This window comes from Vigna angularis, chromosome 1, assembly GCF_016808095.1.
Source record: "Vigna angularis cultivar LongXiaoDou No.4 chromosome 1, ASM1680809v1, whole genome shotgun sequence".
Classification (NCBI taxonomy): Eukaryota; Viridiplantae; Streptophyta; class Magnoliopsida; order Fabales; family Fabaceae; genus Vigna; species Vigna angularis.
The window spans coordinates 33,874,118-33,894,916 of record NC_068970.1 but is presented as its reverse complement, the minus strand read 5'-3'; the positions used below and the strand labels follow the sequence as shown (position 1 = coordinate 33,894,916).

The 20,799-nt window shown below is 35.4% G+C and overlaps 2 protein-coding genes across 6 annotated transcripts in view; one reads left to right on the top strand and one right to left on the bottom strand.

Moving 5' to 3' along the window:
• The first annotated feature begins 3,632 nt into the window (after positions 1-3,632).
• LOC108321425 (RING-H2 finger protein ATL47) lies at positions 3,633-5,404 on the top strand. The gene has a single exon (XM_017553170.2). It carries the CDS (start codon positions 3,972-3,974, stop codon positions 5,115-5,117), a length of 1,146 nt encoding a protein of 381 aa, XP_017408659.1. The 5' UTR covers positions 3,633-3,971; the 3' UTR covers positions 5,118-5,404.
• Positions 5,405-9,869: 4,465 nt separating this feature from the next.
• Positions 9,870-20,799, bottom strand: part of LOC108321446 (AP-1 complex subunit gamma-2) — a 64,726-nt gene continuing 53,796 nt past the window's right edge. For 3 of the 5 annotated variants that reach the window (XM_017553191.2, XM_017553193.2, XM_052873731.1), the window contains 4 exons: positions 19,909-20,169; positions 19,656-19,831; positions 10,263-10,367; positions 9,870-10,170 (listed from right to left, as the gene is read on the bottom strand). In XM_017553191.2, the coding sequence (XP_017408680.1) occupies positions 10,075-10,170; positions 10,263-10,367; positions 19,656-19,831; positions 19,909-20,169 (638 nt within the window). In that variant the 3' untranslated portion in view covers positions 9,870-10,074. The other 2 variants (XM_017553192.2, XM_052873728.1) reach the window with 2 other exon arrangements.

Sequence of the window (20,799 nt, the reverse complement as noted above, 5' to 3'; positions counted from 1 at the left end):
CCAACTGGCTAGGCTAGGCGAGAAAAGATTGAAATGCTCATGCTATAGTAAATATCTCATCTGTTGGCATAGGAACTAAAACATCTAATATCATAATTTCATCTTCCATGACCTTGACCTCATCATCTCATAGCTTCATACCATGAAGAACTGTTGTTTTCTCAAATATTGTTCCACAAGCCACTAGTATCATCCCGGTACCATCGTAAACATATAACTGGCTTCCTTAGATGGAGTTGAGCAGCTACCTTTACCACTTATACCTGTCAAAGGCAATGTTAGTTTATATAAAGAAAAATTATTGAATTCTTAAGTTAGCATAAAATGATTTTTAATTTTAGTTATGGGAAGAACAACTATCAAATAGTTTTTGGAACTGGCACATAACTCTTTCTGTCACTTCTGAAGTGACTTCATCATAGAGTTTTGCCCTGATCTTCTTGGTGATCTTCTGCGTTAGCCTTTCTTCATACTCAATATTGTGTGCGTTTGAAGAGTGACAAGAGGAGCCACCAAAATAATGTTGAATGTTAACGTCAGACCCAGCAGCACACACTCGTCCAAGGTGCTCAGGCAGTAGCAAAACTATCATGATGACCTTCTGGAGTGAATGGGAGCTTTGCTCAACCAAGGAGTCATGTAACATAACAAAACAATATTATTATTTAAAATAACATCTAATCAGTATAATAGCAATATTATTATTCTAAATTAGGTTCGTGTGACATACTCTCATTTTTTGTTCTCACAACAGTCGTTATATAGGTCTCTTAACCAACTCAGTTTTACGTAGGGGACCACAACATTACATAAGCTTAGATGTATCCCTCGCGCGGTCAACGCTCAATAAGTCCATGAGAGTTTCCAAAGCCTCTTTAAAGTCTAGGGGTTTATTCAGACATAACTATATCACTGTAGGCAGATGTAACAACACGAACACGTCATTTAGTGTGACGGTCATCTCACCAATAAGGACATGGAAAGTGTTTGTCTCTCTATGTCACCTCTTAACAAACACCAATATCAACCCCTTTTCAGAGTAATCATATGAAATATTGCATAGAGACATTAACCAAAATTCAACACATAATTTTGGATAGTAAGATGACATGTTCCACATTTACTTAAATTATTTTCATAGAAGACCAACTTTATCTCCCCTCGATCCTACACATAAAATTTACATATAAATTTAAACAAGTCATCAACCATCAAAACAAAAAAAAAATTACTAACTCGGCCTTCCCACAAAGCATATGCAACATGATCAACATAACTTGTCAATAAAGAAGTGTAGTGTGGACCTCAAAAGATATCCAACCACTTCACCTTCTTCATGAACAACATTGTCATGTTGCATGATAACCTCTTTTTACTTATCAATAACATTATGAGAAACAAATGTTGCAGCTTCTTCAGGTTCACCATCACAACTACTTCTACGAGTAAATGTCGTAGGTCTCCTTCTAGCTTCACCTTAGGCAAAATTCTCACTCCAATATGTAGAGGCATTTGTGTTCTTGTCATTTCTATTACAAACAAATTCAAACTAAAATTAAAATCAATGCACATAACAAAAAACTAAAGAATAACAACATATAAACATTAAACGATAAAGAATAACTAAATCCTAAACCATAAATCCTAACAAACAACACCCAAAATCAATAAAAAAAATAACAAAACCATAAACCATTAAAAATAAACTAAAACAAAATTAAAATAACAATTAATATATATATATATATATATATATATATATAAACCTTAAACCTTAAACTCTAGACTCTAAACAAGAACTCACAAAATAAATAAAATTAAAAAAAAAATAACAAAATCATAACCTGTTAAAAAGAAATTAAAAGAAAAATATAAAACAATTAAAATAACAATTAAAAAAATTCTAAAATATTAAAAAAAATAAACTCAAATAACAACACACAATAAATAAAATTCATTAAAAATAAATTAAAAGAAAATTAATAAAAATATTTTTTTTTTTAATTCTATGTATATCGAATTTCAAAATCAAATTTAAGGATTACCAGATTTTGATATAATATCAAAATTTGAAATTTAGGTAAGAGTTTCACCGAATTTTGAAATTTGGTGAACTCCTTGAAAAGATTTTGAAATTCAGTGAACTCTTTAACTGGATTTCAAAATTTCATGCAATGATTAATTGAATTTTTAAATCTTGTATTCAACCTACATTTGTTACTCCTTTAACATAATTTCAAAATATGGTACACTCCTTAATCGAGTTTCAACATTTAATATTTAACCCTAAATCCTTAATTTTGTAATTGTAAATCTCCAAATTTGTTTCCTCTCTGCACTTTCAAAATCCAGTTCAACAAATCACATATTGTTAGATATATTGTGTTTTATGTTAATTAGGGAAACATAAAATTTTGCTATTGTTTGATATTGTTGATATTGTTTTTAACAATATCTTCTATTACCATATTTATCTTTGATTGCCATATATACTTGTATCATTCTTCATTATAAATATATTACCACATGTATATTTTAGACACAAGGAAGACTAATCCTATACCTAGTTTTACTATATTCAATATAGTATTAAAGTTTGTTCCGATCTAAGGACCTATGGGTCCACCACTCTTGTTGAGTTAGGCTTAAAATCCATTTCTTAACATGGTACCAGAGCTGAGTTTAAGTCTATCCTAGTAAAATTTATTGTTTGCTAGGTTTATTGTTCTACCTGTTATCAAACCACCCATTAATGTTTAGTCCCACACTATATCTCAGTGTGAACGGGGTGTTAGAAGCCTAATATCGCCTAAAGATAACCTCAATTCAGAGTATATATATGAGTGTAAACCTCACATTTATAAGTCATTTTTATAGGGTCGAGTTCGACTTAAAGTCCACTTTTTAACGTATACAAATTTCCATTATCTTATTATCCACAATATATAGTAAATGTATGTCTACTGTGTTTTTGTTGATGGCATTATCTTTGATTCATATCCCCGTCAAAAACTTTATTTTTTATAATTAAAGGAACCTCTTTGTACTCCTCGATGAATGATTTGCGGTATAATATACATTATTGTAATTTGGATACAAGAAGAATCAAATGGAATTTGACAAATTGAGTTCTAAAATTATGAATAATAAGTATTTTGAATTGGATCTAGAATCCGAATTTTTTTATATTACTGAATGATCTATGGAGAGAAATATACAAAGTTTCTTTCTAACAGTAATTAAATCTTCTATTTTTTTTTTGGGAAAAAGGAAATGAATGTGTAGACTTGTTATTCAAGGGATGAAGGAAAGTGAAGTTAGAGAGACTTATGAATGCGGTGCTAGGGTTAGGAAAATAAAATGTGAGAAAAAGTGGTTGGGTGAGATAAATATAAGAAAAGAGAAAAAAAAATTGCCGGATCAAAAAGTTCAAGGTCATTTAGGATTTAGAAAACTTTTGGGAGTGCAGGAAAAATATTGGAGGTGCATAAAGAAAGCCCCTTATCTTAAAAGACTTTTTGCAACATGGACTTCATGCACCAATTTTGATTGGGCCTTAAAGAAAGTTACCCAATATTTCAAAGAGATCTTTATTCCATGCATCCTAGATCCGTCAACCTTCACCCAATGGGTTTTGGAAAAAAAAACAAGTTCTCCATTCATGGGACTGAAAATAACAGCTAAGAATGGCTCCAACACTTGAGGTGCGTCAACAGCAATCTTAAAATTTTCTTTACCATGTTTCTCCACTCTTGTAATTGACCACTTCCGGTCTCCAAAGAGCAACATAAATTTCAGTAAGCATGTTCTTATTTGGTCCTTTTCCTCTTTCATTTCCCTGAGGTTCCAATTTCTTTTACTATTTTCTTTTTGTCTTTTTGGAGTGCAAGGATGATGTGTGTGTTGATTGTTTTCCTCCATGTGTGGGCTGGATTGAGTTTTTAGAGGGTCAGAGACAAATACCTTAGAAAATGAGTTGGATTCATTCTCAAATCTGCCATAGTAGTGATGCTATCAACAACCCCACTAGTATTTCCCCATCTTCTTGTTCTTCTACTGCACCATTGTCTTACAGTTCTGAGTACAAGAAACAACTACCCCCTCCTCTATCTTCTTCATCTGGCACTAGAATAAGCCCTGCAATTGTTTTCATCTTTGTCATTCTAGCTATTGTGTTTTTCATCTCTGGTCTCCTTCACTTGCTTGTTAGATTCCTTATAAGGCACATGTCCTCTTCGTCAATTTCCCAGTCCAATAGGTACCCTGACATGTCGGAATCTGATCCTTACCAGAGGCAGTTACAGCAGCTCTTCCATCTCCATGATTCAGGCCTAGATCAGGCCTTCATAGATGCTCTCCCAGTTTTCCTGTACAAAGACATAATAGGTTTGAAGGAGCCTTTTGATTGTGCAGTGTGCCTTTGCCAGTTCTCAGAACAGGACATGCTGAGGTTGTTGCCCCTTTGCAACCATGCTTTTCACATTGATTGCATAGACACATGGCTGCTCTCAAATTCAACCTGCCCTCTCTGCCGAGGGAGTCTTTATGAGCCAGGCTTTGCCTTTGAAAACCCAGTTTATGAGTTTGAGGGTCTGAGGGAGGAAGATGGGGTTTCAGGCAGTGTTGCTGCAGAGGCTGGTTCCTTCAACAAACATGCAGAAAATCACATAATGAGTGGGAAAAGGGTGTTTTCTGTGAGGCTTGGGAAGTTTAGAAGCTCAAATAATGGAGAGGGGGTAGAAAGAGGAGGAGGAGGGGAGAGCAGTACAAGTAACTTGGATGTTAGAAGATGCTATTCAATGGGGTCCTTCCAATATGTTGTTGCTGATTCAGATTTGCAAGTGGCTTTGTGCCCCAATAGAGGTGATGGTGGAGGTGTCAGTGGTGGCAGTGTGAGACAATTCAAAGGTAGATTGGACCATTGTGGGAATTCTTCCACTGAAGGGGATGTTGAGGGCAAAAAAATCAACATTGCAAGGAAAGGTGAAAGCTTTTCTGTTTCCAAGATCTGGCAATGGTCTAGGAAGGACAAGGTATCAAGTTCACCACAAAACCATTTGGGTGGTTCTTATGTCAGTGCAGCTTTGCCATGGATGAATAGAGCTCAAGGTACATGAAGCTACTCAGTATTTTGGGATTCTTACACATTTTCAAATGAGTCCTCTTTTGATCTCCTTTTCCATTTTTTTTTAATTTTCATACTTCTGATTTTTCATTTTTATTGGTAAAATACTTGTAAATTATGCCATAAACATTCAATCAAGAATTACCCTTTAAATAAGAATCATTCTTGAGTGTGTAAGGAAAAGCATTCCTTTTATACAAAGTTGCATTCCTGTAATATGTTTTTACCTTCTCTTGTAATTTTCCATAATGATTATCAGAAACATCAATGTTTTTTTTACCTGTAAAGCTCTTGATAAGTTATACATGGAAGAAGTTATGAGGAAAATAATAAGTAGTTGTTAAGTGAGAAAGTGATTACTAGTTTACAAAAACCACAATGACAGCACATGCTTTCAAACATAATATTTGAGTGTGGGCCATGATTATACTATTATGACAAAAGTGGTCTTTATTAGCAACAATTTCTTGGCACGAGTAGGAAGATTAAAAAGTGAAGTCAAAATTGGGTTTTGCTTTTTGGATGCTTTGGTTTTCTGTGGAGGTTTACTTTAATCAAACATATGGATTAAAAAGAAGCAAAAGAAACAAGAACACACTCTCTGTCTCTGTAGAAGCTGTCCTTTTTGGTGGGTTTAGCATTTGATTGCCAAGATGACAAGATCGGTGAAAAGTGAGGTGGAGACATTTTCTCATCAGTTCAGACATGATTACAATTTTTTCCTGTTAATGCTCCAAATACAATTATTCCACATTTGTCTTTTGCAATTTTGCTAATGATTTCACATCAATGCGTATTTCATAATCAAAGTTACTAGTTTTGCTGTTATTAATTTTTCTGTTAGTCGTTGAAATTTATACTAATTATTTGTTCTTATAGTGTAATTTTCCTTTTAACTACGTTCTTGAAGAGAAACTTGAAAGTAGTGAAAAACTGTCGTAAAATATTTGTACCAAGAAAACATAAAGCATAATGCTATCAAATGGCCCATGAATTTGATTTGATTTGACTGTGTGATATTATACTATCTGGTATCAAGTACAGGTTTCAAAACTACGTTATAAATCATAAATGTATGAAAAAGTGTCGTGAGCACAAAAAGATGTTTAAGTTTTATATCAAGAGCTTGCTACATCTATATGTATTAAACTAGTTCATTTCATAAGTTTAGTTTTATATTATACACTGAGATTTACATCACTGGTTTCATATTTTTAAGATTTTCTCTTTTTTCTCGTTGATATACATTTCATACTTATTATTTATTTTTAATGTGTGTTTCACGCTATTTACGGACTAGTCAAATTAATTTCTCACAATCATCTCATTTATTATTCTTTTAATTTTATTAATATGTTTCACTTTTTCTTAGCCATATATCTCTTTTAAACATGATATCTTTTCACCTTTCTCTAAATTAAAATTACAAAATAATTTAATTATTCATGTAATTAAAAAATATAATTATAAATTTTTAAAATATGTTATTTTATCAAATTTTAATCGTAATACATTTATACATTAAAAATATATATTTGCTATAAATCTAATCATACAAAATTAAATATCTATTATGTGAAACAGAGAAATTAAAATTCTAATTAGGTGATATGATAATGCTCAATCACTTAATTAGGACCTTGTATTTAAGATTTGAACCTGGTAGAAAATCTTGAGTTTTAAAAGAGAAAACAAAATTAATTACATAATTAAATTAACTTTTAAGTTAAAAAATTACAAAAAATATAGATTTTATTATTAAAAAAAATTAAAATAATATGGTATTCTGGGGCATAAGATGTGGTGAGAAAACAAAGTCTAGTTTGAAACATAAAATGTTCCCTTAAATAAATTAAAAATATAAAACCAACAAGTTTTTCCACACAGAACCATCTTAGTTGTGAACGAATACAGATTGGTAAAAATAATTATCTGTCTCAGAAAATAACACGTTTAAGACTTGTAAGAAACAGATTAGGAATTGATGTAGAAATGCTTAATGTTTGGAGAAAATATAAACAGGTATCTTGCAATTTTGTCAACATGTTGGACCAACTAAAGGAAACAAATTAATGGGCCTTGGTGTTGGGCCCATGCAAGACAATTAGAAGGTTTTCAACCACAAATTTTTTGACATATAATGTGCCACATTTGTTAGCTCATCACCAACTGAACAACCTAAAATCATGATTCGACAAAATAGAATTAGAAATTATGACTAATAAAACGAAAGAAAACGACTTAATTTTAAGATCGGTTGTTGGATTTGCTAAATCTAAAACTCATAAAGAGAAGATAACAACTTTGAAAGACAGAGACCCCAAATATATATATATATATATATATATATATATATATATATATATATATATATATATATATATATATATATATATATATATATGTTTGTTTGTTAAAGAAAGTTACAGTGTGAAAGAGATAATATTTGGGAAGTTTGAGGTGGGTGAAGGATAAGCAAGGGTTTGGTTGATTATAATATTTTTAAGATATGATTTTTAACAAATTTGATAAATAGTAAATAAAGTATGTTATTTTTAATAATTTTAACAAATATTAAAGAGTGTGTTGAAGATATACTATCAACATTTCTCGTACGATCATAACACATCAACATTATATTTTAAACTAAAGCATACAGTATATATTTAATATAATACTGAATATTTTTGAAGTAATGATTTTATTTATGGATTTATATTTTAAAAATTACTTGATAGAAATATGAAAAAAGTGTGTAATTTAAGCACACCAGTTCAACATGCAGCTGCATGGGTTTAAATTTTAAACAAAGTTCACTAATATTGTCAATATATTAATTAATACATCCACTTGTATTGAAAATAAACGAGTGTCTTTATCAATTAATATTGTGAATTATGACTTGTTTAGGCTGCCAAAAAGAAGAAAAATGGTGTAGAACTATTTATGGGCATATTGAAGATGTTTTTGGTCGAAAGCCAGGTTTTGTATGTTGAGATTTTAAAACAGTAAGTTTAGGAGTAAACTAGAATGTTGGAGTGAGTTATTTGGTGTATTATGACTTGTACATGATGTTGGTTTACTGATATGGAAGTTAGAAAAGGTGAAATTGAGTTTAGATAGCTTAGGTAAGTGATATTGGGTTTTGAATGGTCATTTTGAGTTAGAGATGTATTTTATAAAGTTTCATAATGGTTAGAAGATCTTAGGAACCTTTCAAAGTAGTGGAAGAAGTGTACAAAGTTGTCTACAAAGGGTTGGAGTTTCCAGAGGCGCCAGCATTGAGCGCCAACCCTTAGGCGTTCGAGCGCTATTAGGCGCCACTACATTTGTTTTATTAAGGGGAAGTGGGTTAGGGTTTTGTATATCTGTTTTCGACGTTCTTTAGGTTATTTTGGAGGGTTTTGGACCCTTCCGAAACTATTGGTGAGTGTTTCCAAGCTGTTTTCTTTACCTAATTGTGGGTATTAAGATGCCTTAAAGAAAATTATGTTATTATGTAACTTTTGATGACTTGTTTGGTTGATTATGGTTCTTTGAATTATAATTAGTGATCTTAATGTAAAATGAATGAATTTGTATATAATTTACATGTGAATGGAAATGATCCATATGAATATTGTAAAGAAAAGTTTGTGAATGAAGTGAATGGTTGATGGACGTAATTACATGACCCGTGGAGAGGTTACATGGTTGTGTTTGTGTTGTTGTATGAATGTATGAAGCTTCAAATTGATAGTCTATTCTGATCCTCTAATGATCATCTATTCTCAATTAGAGAAGGGTGAATCATGTGGTGAGAGTAGCGAAAAGTTCTTGTCTATAGGTTTTGATCATAGCCCTAGACAACTGAAATAGATTAACCTTGTATGGTAGCTTGGTTTCAGCCAGCAGTATTACCATTACAAGTGCACAAACCACTAATAATTTGATATTCATACCGAATCCTGATGAATCTTGTCTATGTTATGACATGCTTAGAATGATTGGTTTATTATGAAATATTTTTAAATTTAATGTTTAAATTTGTTAATATAATATATATAAATTGTTTTGTTATTGACTATAATTATTTGGTGGATATAAACAAAGGGTGTTGAAATATCAGTGAAGTAGGCCCTAGTAAAGTAGGCCCTAGTGAAGTAGGCCCTAGAGGAAGGACCAATAACTACTTAATTTTTTAGTTTGTGTAGATTATATAATTTTTGGTTTTTGTTTTATATATAAAGTTTATATTATGATTATCATGTTTATATTTTTGTTTGTCATTCTTGTTTTATTGATTTTTTATGACTCTATTATAGTATACTATATTTGGGACGTTACAAAAGTTGTGTAATTTAATTGATATGATAGAAAAAATGAAGAGGAACAAAAATTAAGTAGGAATAGATGAGAATAAATCATACCTTCACCCTTTTAACTAGAAATAATATGATCCTTTGAGTAGAAAAACTGGCTTACATATATAAATGGAGCATTAAAATAATCTAAATTAATAATTGAGATGTCAACAGCATAATTCACACTCTGACTTCTATGCTAGATATCAACATTACAACCCTTGTCTGATCTTTTACATACATTACAATAGATAGATAAAAAAATATGACTATTAAATCCGTATTAGATATTAAACTACATGCAACACTTATAGCCTGAGACGCATTGATCGAACCACCTTCAAAGAAAATAGTTAGCACCTAAAGAATTCAATATGATGCAGATATTTGCCTCGAAACGAAAAAAAAAGATTTTGACTTTTTCATGCAGGAATAATCTGTACTAATGGAAGATGTGAAGCCACCAAACAGACCACAACTTGATCCCAAAAAGTGATCCCGATTAATTGCATGAAAGAATAGATCAGGAAAATTCCTCAAAAGACTAAAGTGCGGAAAATATAGAAGGCTTTGTGCACAGCAAGAATGACCTCTGACCATATGTCCTCATAACTCACGAGGAAAGTTATTGATTTGTCCTTCTTCCAGTGTCTCTTTGCCATTTATCTTGTACGATACCTTTATGCGCATGACAAGAGACTTCTGAAATAAAATAATTGCTAGTCGTCACATTTTCTCCAAGAAGCATTTGTATATAAAATCATAAGGCACATGTTGTGAATTAGTAAGTCTACCTTTCCATGTTGAGAATTAGTAAGTCTCATATTTTGCGTGATGGACTCCTTTCCACTAGCAGTGAGGATATTGCCGCTAGCTGGATTTAAGTGCAACTGAAGAAACTGAAAATACAAAAAAAAAAAAAAGTAAGGAGATGAGAAATACGATAACCATGATTTTCAAAATGTAAATATTTAACACTTAAAATTTGGAATAACTAAACACATAAATAGGATATCATTCACAGTGGCATTTTATTGCTAGAAGTTCTTGTTACAGTCATAGTCATAGTCACGGTCAATCAAAAGCCGAAACAATTAAACAGCCCCAAGCTCTGGTTTCTTTATGTTGTGAAGTTCTTATTACAGGTTTTTTTAAACCAGAATGGTAGTGTGCTCAAACATCATTGTGTTGTTTGTCATCCCAACTAGATCTGCACCACAAACAACACCAACTATTTGAAACACCTCAAAATCACAATAGAACAGAAAAGAAAAAAATACATGTGATGTGACGACCAAACTAAAACTCACTATTTAACAAAAAACCAATAACAAGGAAAAATTCTAATCTATTCCTAAAAAACTCTAGACGAGCAAAACTGAGAATATTATTCCACTAGAAATAACCCTGAAATATAGACCCATAATAGGTAAACTTGTGTCTAGCTCCCCTAAAGATATGAGAAAAAGGCTAAAATGTAAACTCTGCCCAATATAATTCAACCAACTGTATCTAAGTTGCCGAAGAGTTAGTTTACTTTTCTAAAAAGCTTTTATTAGAAAGTGGACTTCAAGCAAAGTTTAACCTCATAAAGACCGATTTATAAAATAAAGTTTACACTCTCATATATACTATAATTTGATTATATCTTTAGTCAATGGAACATCTCAAGCATGAGACTATATATTTGGGTGATATTTAAACCTAACTCAACTTCATAAAATTAACTTGTAAAGTGAGATTTGTACTCACTTATTATTATTATTTAATCATATCTTAGTCTGTTAGATGTTAAGATGTGTGTTTCTGTTATTTGGGCTTAGTCTATTCTGTATTAAGGGCATTGACCCATATCTTACAATATAAATAAACTACCCTATGTGTAGTCTAAACACATAAGGGATATTTTCTCCCAATATTCTTTATTTCTCATATGGTATCTAGAGCACAGGAATAGTTCCAGTCAACTCCACGGTCTCCGGCACCCATCACTGCTGCTGTTGTCGCGTCGCCACCGCCGCCGTCGTCACCGCCGCCGCCGCCGTCGCCGGAGCTCCAGAATCGACCGGCGACCACACCATCGGAAGCGTCTCGGCCGGGCGACCACCGTCGCACGAAGATCGCCGCGATCGGAGCTCTCACGCACCTCCACGCACCGCCGCAAGAGTCGCCGCTGCCGCCGCGCGTGCCGGCGCGTCGCCGGAGCTTTCCGCCGCCGATCAGCACCGCCGTGATCGCCTCCTCGCCCTCTTTCTGGATCTGTGGTCGTTGCGTCAATCGGAGCACTTTGAATTTTTAGGGTTTCTCCCTCTCCATGGCGTCTTCCTCGTCTACAAACACCTCTATTGGTGGCTCATCTTCTGATCCCTCAATATATACTAATTATGTGAATGTACACTTGTCCATTGACAAGTTAGATGGCACAAATTATGCAACTTGGGCGTCCGACATCAAACTTTGGTTGAAGAGTCAGGGGTACTTAGATCATCTTACTCAAAATGTGACTACTTCTCTCATAGATGACACTTCCCGCTGGATGAAAATTGATGCTCAGTTATGCATTGTTATAAAGTCCACCATTCACTCCTCACTGAAACAAATGTTTCGATCCTATGAGACATGTTCAGAAGTATGGGCACAAGCGAAGTTGTTATACACAAATGACACTCAGCGTCTTTATGGTGTTTGTCAGGACCTATTAACTGTTATTGGTCCGCGCAATCCTGGTCCCATGGCAGAATATTTGGGTAAAATTCATGCCCTTCTTCATGACTTTAATGATATATTACCTCCTGCTTCCACTCCTGCTGAAGAATTGGAACAACGATCAAAGTTCTTCATGTTGTTGGCATTATACGGACTCTCTGATGATGTTTCTCATGTCCGTGATCAGATTTTGGGTTCTCTTGTCATACCCAACTTTACTTCTACTTGTTCTGCTCTTTTGCGTATACCGAGCAAACCCGTCACTGAGACATCTCCTCGTACTGATAATTCCTCTGTTATGGCTGCTCAACGTGATGATCGAAGTCGGTCTCACAAGCCAAGTAAAGGACGTCCAAAATGTGACCATTGTGGCAAGTTAGGCCACAAGATTGATAGATGTTATGCTCTCCATGGACGTCCTCCTCGACCTGTAGCAATGGCAAATTCTGATCCACCTCCCCGATCACCGTCTGCAGACCATCCTACTTCATCTAATATCGTAGACAAACCTGCAATCTTTAACGAATTTCTCAGATGGTATGAGGATCATCAGCACTCTGGTTCCACTACATCTGCATCTGTTGCACGCAAGGTTGTCAAACTCGAGAGATTACGTAAACTCGTGGGAGCTTCGGAAACTCGGATCGTAAACTCGAATCGTAAACTCGTAAGAGTTTACTTCGTGTAAAAATATTTTAAAATATCTATAAATAATAGAATAATTTAATATTATAATTTATAAATAATGTTTTTATACTTTTATAATATTATTATAATTATTAGTTTATCATATTATATATATTTAAATATTTTTCTTTAATATTATTATTATTTTGTCATAATTTTAATTGAATATAATTGAAACTTCAGTTAGAAAAACAAGTTCTTCAAGTTAATATTGGTCCAAAAGTTTGGTATACCAAAAGGAGGCCCAATAATCAGAATAATAATGAATAGATACTTTAATATTAAATATTTTAATATTAAATATCTACATGCTAAAATAAGAAGCATAAATACTAAAAGATTAAAACGCATCGTACAAGGGATTAAAACCCTAGTTGTAACATTAAAATAGAAATACTTCACTCACGCAACGCAGAGCAGCGATAAATGGAGAAGCATCGGTGAGCACGACGGCAAGCACGACGAAAAGCACGACGGCAAGCATGAACCAGGCGAACGGAGTGCGACCACGACGACAAGCGCGAACCAGGCAACGAAGCGTGACCATGAACCAGTTGAACGACGAGCAAGAACCATGTGAACGGCGAACACGAAGGAGAGCTAACAAGGAGCAACCACGACAGCGAAACGTGACGGTGCCCTAGACCTATAACTATTTCCTCTTTCTTCGCTACTTCTTATTTCAAACTCGCAAAACCGCTGCAAAATCGTGATTCTAACCGTTCCCATCGAGTTTAGAACCGATTTTACCGAGTCTGCTTGAAAACCGAGTTTGCTTCCGAGTTAACTCGGAAGCCAGAACTAAGAACGCAAACTCGTCCGAGTTAACAAGTTAACTCGCGAGTTTGATAACCTTGGTTGCACGTACAAGTACACCTTTTGTTGGTCTAACTCACTCCCTTGGACCTTGGGTCCTTGACTCAGGCGCCACCGATCATATCACTGGTAACAAGTCCTTGTTTTCTTCCTTGTCATGTCCGGCTAATTTACCCTCGGTAACAATGGCTGATGGGTCTAGAGTCTCATCTCATGGTATTGGTACTGTTAATATTTTTCCATCCATATCCATTGATCATGTACTTTATGTCCCTGGGTCTCCCTTCAACTTATTGTCCATTAGTCGTTTAACTCGTACTCTTAATTGTATTATTTCCTTTACTAAAGATTCTGTTTGGTTGCAGGACCGGAGTTCGAAACACATGATTGGCACAGGATGTGAGTCTCATGGCCTTTATCATCTCCGCCCTTCTCCACATGTTGGCGTAGTCATGGAGTCACCATCCCTTCTTCATGCTCAGTTCGGTCATCCTAGTCTTGCCAAACTACAACAACTTGTCCCGAGGTTGTCCACATTATCAAGTTTGTCGTGTGAGTCTTGTCAGTTAGGGAAGCATACTCGTAGTTCCTTTCCTCGTAGTGTCTCACAACGGGCGTCGTCCCCCTTTTGATTGGTTCATTCTGACATTTGGGGACCTAGTCGTGTTAAGTCCATTTTAGGTTTTCAGTATTTTGTTACCTTTATTGATGACTATTTTAGATGTACTTGGTTGTTTTTAATGAAGAATCGTTCTGAGTTGTTTTCTATTTTTCAATCTTTTTTCAATGAAATAAAAACACAGTTTGGGGTGTCTATTCGAAATTTACGTAGTGATAATGGCCGTGAATACCTTTCTCAACCGTTTAAACAGTTTATGGCTTCTCATGGCATTCTTCACCAAACCTCATGTGCTTATACCCCTCAACAAAATGGGGGTGGCTGAGCGTAAGAATAGACACCTTATTGAAACAACTCGTACACTTCTTATTCATGGTCAAGTACCCTCACGTTTTTGGGGTGATGCAGTTCTCACAGCATGTTATCTTATCAACCGCATGTCATCTTCCGTCCTAGATAACAAAATCCCTCATTCTATCTTATTTCCTCAAGACCCTCTGCATCCATTACCTCTTCGAGTTTTTGGGTCTACATGTTTTGTTCATGATTTTAGTCCTGGTCTTGATAAGTTATCTCCTAGGTCTCACAAATGTGTCTTCTTAGGATTTCCACAGTCACAAAAGGGCTATAAGTGTTTTTCCCCTTCCCTCAATCGTCATTTTATCTCTGCTGATGTCACTTTTGATGAGTCTTCTTTTTACTTTTCACATCTATCTTCTAGTTCTGTACCTCTCCCTGTTACTGTTGATATTCCTCTTATCTGTGATCCTCCTGGTGATGCTCCACCCATTTTGTCTTCTCCTTCTTTAGACTCTCATTCACCATAGGATCATCCTTCACCTCCACCCCTTCAGGTTTATAGTCGCCGTAATTGTCTCCCTCATGACTCACTTCCGGTGCCGCCTCATGTGTGTCCTCCGGCTCCAGCAACTGAGTCTGACTTGCCTATTGCCCTCCGTAAAGGTATACGCTCTACCCGTAACCCTTCCCCCCATTATACTGTTCTTAATTACCACAGATTATCTCCATCTTTTTATACTTGTCTCTCATCCATTTCTTCTGTGTCAATTCCCAAATCTGTGGGTGATGCCTTAACTCATCCCGGTTGGCATCAAGCTATGATGGATGAATTAAGTGCTTTACAGGAAAGTGGAACTTGGGAGCTTGTCCAATTACCATCTGGAAAGTCTGTTGTTGGTTGCAGGTGGGTGTATGCTATCAAGGTTGGTCCTGATGGCACAATTGATCGTTTGAAAGCTCGACTGGTTGCCAAAGGCTACACATAGATTTTTGGTTTGGATTATGGTGATACTTTTTCTCCAGTGGCAAAAATGACCTCTGTTCGCCTTTTCATTGCCATGGCCGCTCTTCGACAATGGCCTATTTACCAACTTGATGTCAAAAATACTTTTCTCAATGGTGATTTGCAGGAAGAAATTTATATGGAGCAACCGCCTGGCTTTGTTGCTCAGGGGCAGTCATCTGGATTGGTATGTCGTCTTCGCAAATCCTTGTATGGCCTAAAATAGTCTCCTCGGGCCTGGTTTGGTAAATTCAGTTGCGTTGTTCAACAATTTGGTATGTCTCGCAGTGAAGCGGATCATTCAGTGTTCTATCGCCACTCGAGTGCTGGATGTATCTATTTAATAGTGTATGTCGATGATATTGTTCTCACAGGAAGCGACTATCTTGGCATCTCTCAGATGAAACAACACCTTTGTCATCATTTTCAAACCAAAGATCTTGGCAAACTCCGGTACTTTTTGGGTATTGAAGTAGCACAATCCAATGATGGTATTGTATGCGTTAGACATCTTGGAGGAAACAGGGTTAATGAACTGTAAATCTGTTGAGACACCTATGGACCCTAACATCAAACTCCTACCAAATCAGGGGGAGCCTTTCTCAGATCCTGAACGATACAGAAGACTAGTTGGTAAATTAAACTATCTTACTGTTACGCGTCCTGACATTTCCTTCGTAGTTAGTGTGGTGAGTCAATTTCTAAACTCCCCATGTGAAGACCATTGGGATGCAGTTGTTCGTATACTGAAGTATATTAAAAGATCACCTGGAAAAGGTTTGCTATATGGCCCTAACAACGATACAAAGATGGTTTGCTATTCAGATGCTGATTGGGCTGGTTCCCCTTCTGATAGGAGGTCTACTTCTGGATAGTGTGTCTCTATTGGTAGCAACTTGATATCTTGGAAAAGTAAGAAGCAAAGTGTTGTGGCAAGGTTGAGTGCAGAAGCAGAATATAGAGCTATGGCATCAGCTACTTGCGAGCTTGTGTGGCTTAAACAATTGCTTAGTGAATTGAAATTTGGAGATGTCACTCACATGATACTTATATGTGATAATCAAGCTGCTCTCCATATTAGCTCTAATCCTGTCTTCCATGAGAGAACCAAACACATTGAAGTTGATTGTCATTTCATTCGAGAAAAAATCATATCCGGAGATATCAAGACTGAGTTTGTTAACTCAAGCAACCAGTTGGCAGACATATTCACTAAGTCCTTACGAGGACCTAGAATTGATTATCTTTGTAACAAGCTTGGAACATATGATTTATATGCTCCAGCTTGAGGAGGAGTGTTAGATGTTAAGATGTGTGTTTCTGTTATTTGGGCTTAGTCTATTCTGTATTAAGGGCATTGGCCCATATCTTACAATATAAATAAACTACCCTATGTGTAGTCTAAACACATAAGGGATATTTTCTCCCAATCTTCTTTATTTCTCATATAGTCAATATGAAATCTCCAACAACTTAAATAACCAACTATGAATCAAACCCAATCCATAATTTATCCTAACCTTTAGAATAGCTATTTCCAAAGCCAAAATTGCACCCATAACCTCTACATATAAAATATATTGAATTCCCAAATAAGCAGACAGAGAACCTACTATAAAAGCTCTATAGTCTCTAAAAATACCACAGCTCTATTATAAAAGCTCTATAGTCTAAAAAAGTACCACTACATTTAGCTCTATTACAAACTAGCCCAAACTCCCCCTAAGCAACAAACCCAGGAGGTTGCTCCATGTATATCTCTTCTTCTAGATCACCATGAAGAAAAGCATTTTTAATGTCCAACTGGTAAAGGGGCCATTGATGAATGACAGCCATAGCAAGCAAAATACGAACAATACTGGTTTTGGCCACAGGAGAACAGGTATCACAATAGTTGAGGCCATAGACTTGAGTATACCCATTAGCTACCAGACGAGCTTTGAGACGATCGATTGCACCAATAGGACCAACCTTAATAGCATAAACCCATCTACAACCAACAGGCTTCTTACCAGAAGGAAGAGGGACAAGGTCCCAAGTGCCTGCATTTCATCAATCATGGCTTGTCGCCATCAAACATGACCAAGTGCCTCATGAACATTATTAGGAACCTTAATGGAAGATAAGGAGGAAACAAAAGAGAAAAATGGAGGAGACAAACGATGATAACTCAAAAAATTATAAACAGGATAAGGATTACGAGTAGAACGAATACCTTTCCGAAAGGGCAATAGGCCAATTATTATCTAAGTCAAGAGAGGGTGAGGAGGATGAAGGATCCATGGTTTGGGAATCTGATGGAGGAGGATCTGAGTCTCAAGGATCTTCAGTGTTCTGAGTTTGAGATTGTGTCCGACACTGATATGAGAGAAGAGGTGGAGGAACAATGTCATTTGCATTTTGAGTTTGAGGAAAAGAAGCAGGAGTAACCAAGGGATCGCATGATGGTAGAGGAAACATTTGTTGAACAGATGAATGGTTCTCCATGGAGGACAAGAAAAAAGGTGTATCCTCAAAGAATGTGACATTAGCAAACATATAATACCTCTTGGTTGAGGGAGAATAACATTTATACCCTTTCTGAAGGCGAGAGTATCCCAAAAAGACACACTTAATAGATTTTGCAGAGAGTTTATCAAGACCTGGAGAAACATTATGAACAAAACAAATACATCCAAATATACGAGGAAAGACATGGTATAGAGGGTCATTTGGAAAAGTGACAGAGTGAGGGACTTTATTCTCAAGAGAGGAAGAAGGCATCCTATTGATCACAAAACAGGCAGTGAGGACTGCATCACCCCAATGATGAACAGGAACATTGGTATTCAACATCAGAGAGCGTGCAGTTTCAATGAGATGTCTATTCTTTCTCTCTACAAATGCCATTTTGTTGTGGAGTGTGGGGACATGATGACTCATGTAAAATTCCTTGGAAAGATAGGAATGAAGAAAATGCTGCAGAAAAATATTCCTTAGCATTATCACTTATGAGGATTTTAATTGTCTTCCCAAATTGGTTCTTCATTTCATTAAAAAAGGACACAAGTATTGCCAAAAGTTCAGATCTCTCTTTCATTAAATAAACCCAAGTACATCAAGAGAATTCATCAATGAAGGTTACAAAATAATTAAAACCAAAAGAAGTAACTTGGTCCCCAAATAGGAAGATCTAACATGTTTTCCTAACTGGCAAGACTAACAATCTAAGACTTGAATGTGTTTGAGACTTGGAACCATCATCTTCAACTTGGATAAGCTTGGGTGGCCCAACCAATCATGCAAAAGTTTTGGTGATGAAGTTGCGAAACAGGAAACTGAGTCAAGACATCATTAGCAAAAATATCTTGGACCCTTTTCCAAAAGGAGGAGCATGTCTTATAGGGTCTCAAGATATCTAGAACCTCTTGCTCAACCGATTGCCACAAAACAGCACATAATTGAAAGTCTAATTTTTTCCAATGAGATTTTTCTTCATTCGGGACCATAGAAATATCTTGTTCAAGGTGATTATGGTGTTCTTGACCAAGAAACCACAATTCCATAGCAGAGAACCATGATAAATAATTTTTCCAATTAAGTTTTGCCGATGTAATGATAGTGAGTAGCATATAAAGAGGAATTAATTCCAGTAAAAGAGGCCTGTGAGAAGAAATGGGACTGAGGGTTTCAAATAACGGGAGGGAGGAAACCCTAGGTATGGCCCAAGCCAACGAAATAGAGAAACAAGAACCAAAACACACTATGGCGACGGCGGACAACGGCGACAACGCAGACAGCGGAACAAACTGCGGACAGCGGACAAACTGCGACAGCTCCCATTTTTATGGCCCATTACCCGAAAACATGGAGGAATCTTATTACAGCTGTGTCAAATAAATGAAGGAGAAAATAGTTTTCCATAGAAACTAGAAAAGCATGGAGCCATAAGCTAATACAATAATAATAAAGGTCATTAAACTATTAAAGGAAGTGGACAAATATAAACACCCTCAGTATGATGATCTTAACAGTACATGTAGAAACTCTCACTGAACAGCATACTAAGTAGCATACCTTTGGAACTGCAGCCTGAAAAACAAAATCTGTATATACATTTGAGGTCAAATTTGTAAAGGTAGCCCGAATGTTTGTAGTTTGTAAGTTCCCTGGCTGTTTTGAGAAATTGAACACCAACCTCAAGGAGCTACTCTCAAATGCAGTTATAGATGGATAAACCAGTTCATTGCTTTCTATTCAAGACAAGAGAAGAACGAGGAATTAGTACTTGGACAAGGTATAAATCACCTACTTGCTAAACAATGTTTACCTTCTGTTGGTGGGCTGGGGACAAAACCATCTAATGATTCCACTAAAGGAGAAGCTCCAGCATTTAAAGTTGTTCTAGAAGGTGAAAGTGATGCCAGATCATCTAATGGTGAAAGTGGTGCCTTCTTACTTGGTTTGGGGGACAATATGTCTATTGTAGATGAGTTGCCTTGTGCAGGTAATTCATTTGGTGCAGAAGGCGATCCGATTGACAACAGATCCAAAAGAACATCTGTGCCATTTTCTGAGGGTTGAGCAGCATCTAAAAATGCAAAAGTAAATGTCAGAGATAATATGAATATGTTAAATTGAACAATTCACCATAAAGGAGACAAAATGATTTTACACTATTCCACATAAAAATCCAACATAAACAAAAAAACGAATGTCTTGGTTTTTCCTCGGGAAAAGCAAGCTTCACATTTCAATTTGTACTTTACAAATTACTTATGGCTAACGAAACTAAACCCATAAAATAGTAAGTTTCTGTGATATTTTTAAAACTAAACAACGACTAACTTGTTGGGAAATCTCTCATCATCCATCTATCTCATTTATTAGGGAGAAACTTATTTATTTGTTAGACAACTTTGCTTAACGACAATTAGCTTTAAGATGAAATCTACTATGATTACAGTCTATAACTCACTTTGGTAATTGCCTATTGTGATAGGTTCACTTGTTCTGGCGCGCATCCATGGAGGGAGCTTTGGGAAGTCTCATATTACCTAACTCAATTCTTGGGTATTGAATAAAAATAAATAAATACTAAAAGGATTGTGTACACGCTAAAAAGAGTTGTAATTTTCTGTAACAGAAATCCATTTACAGATTAAAAAAATACAATTGTTATGAAGGAAAAAACAAAAAAGTCAGTTTTATAATTGAACAT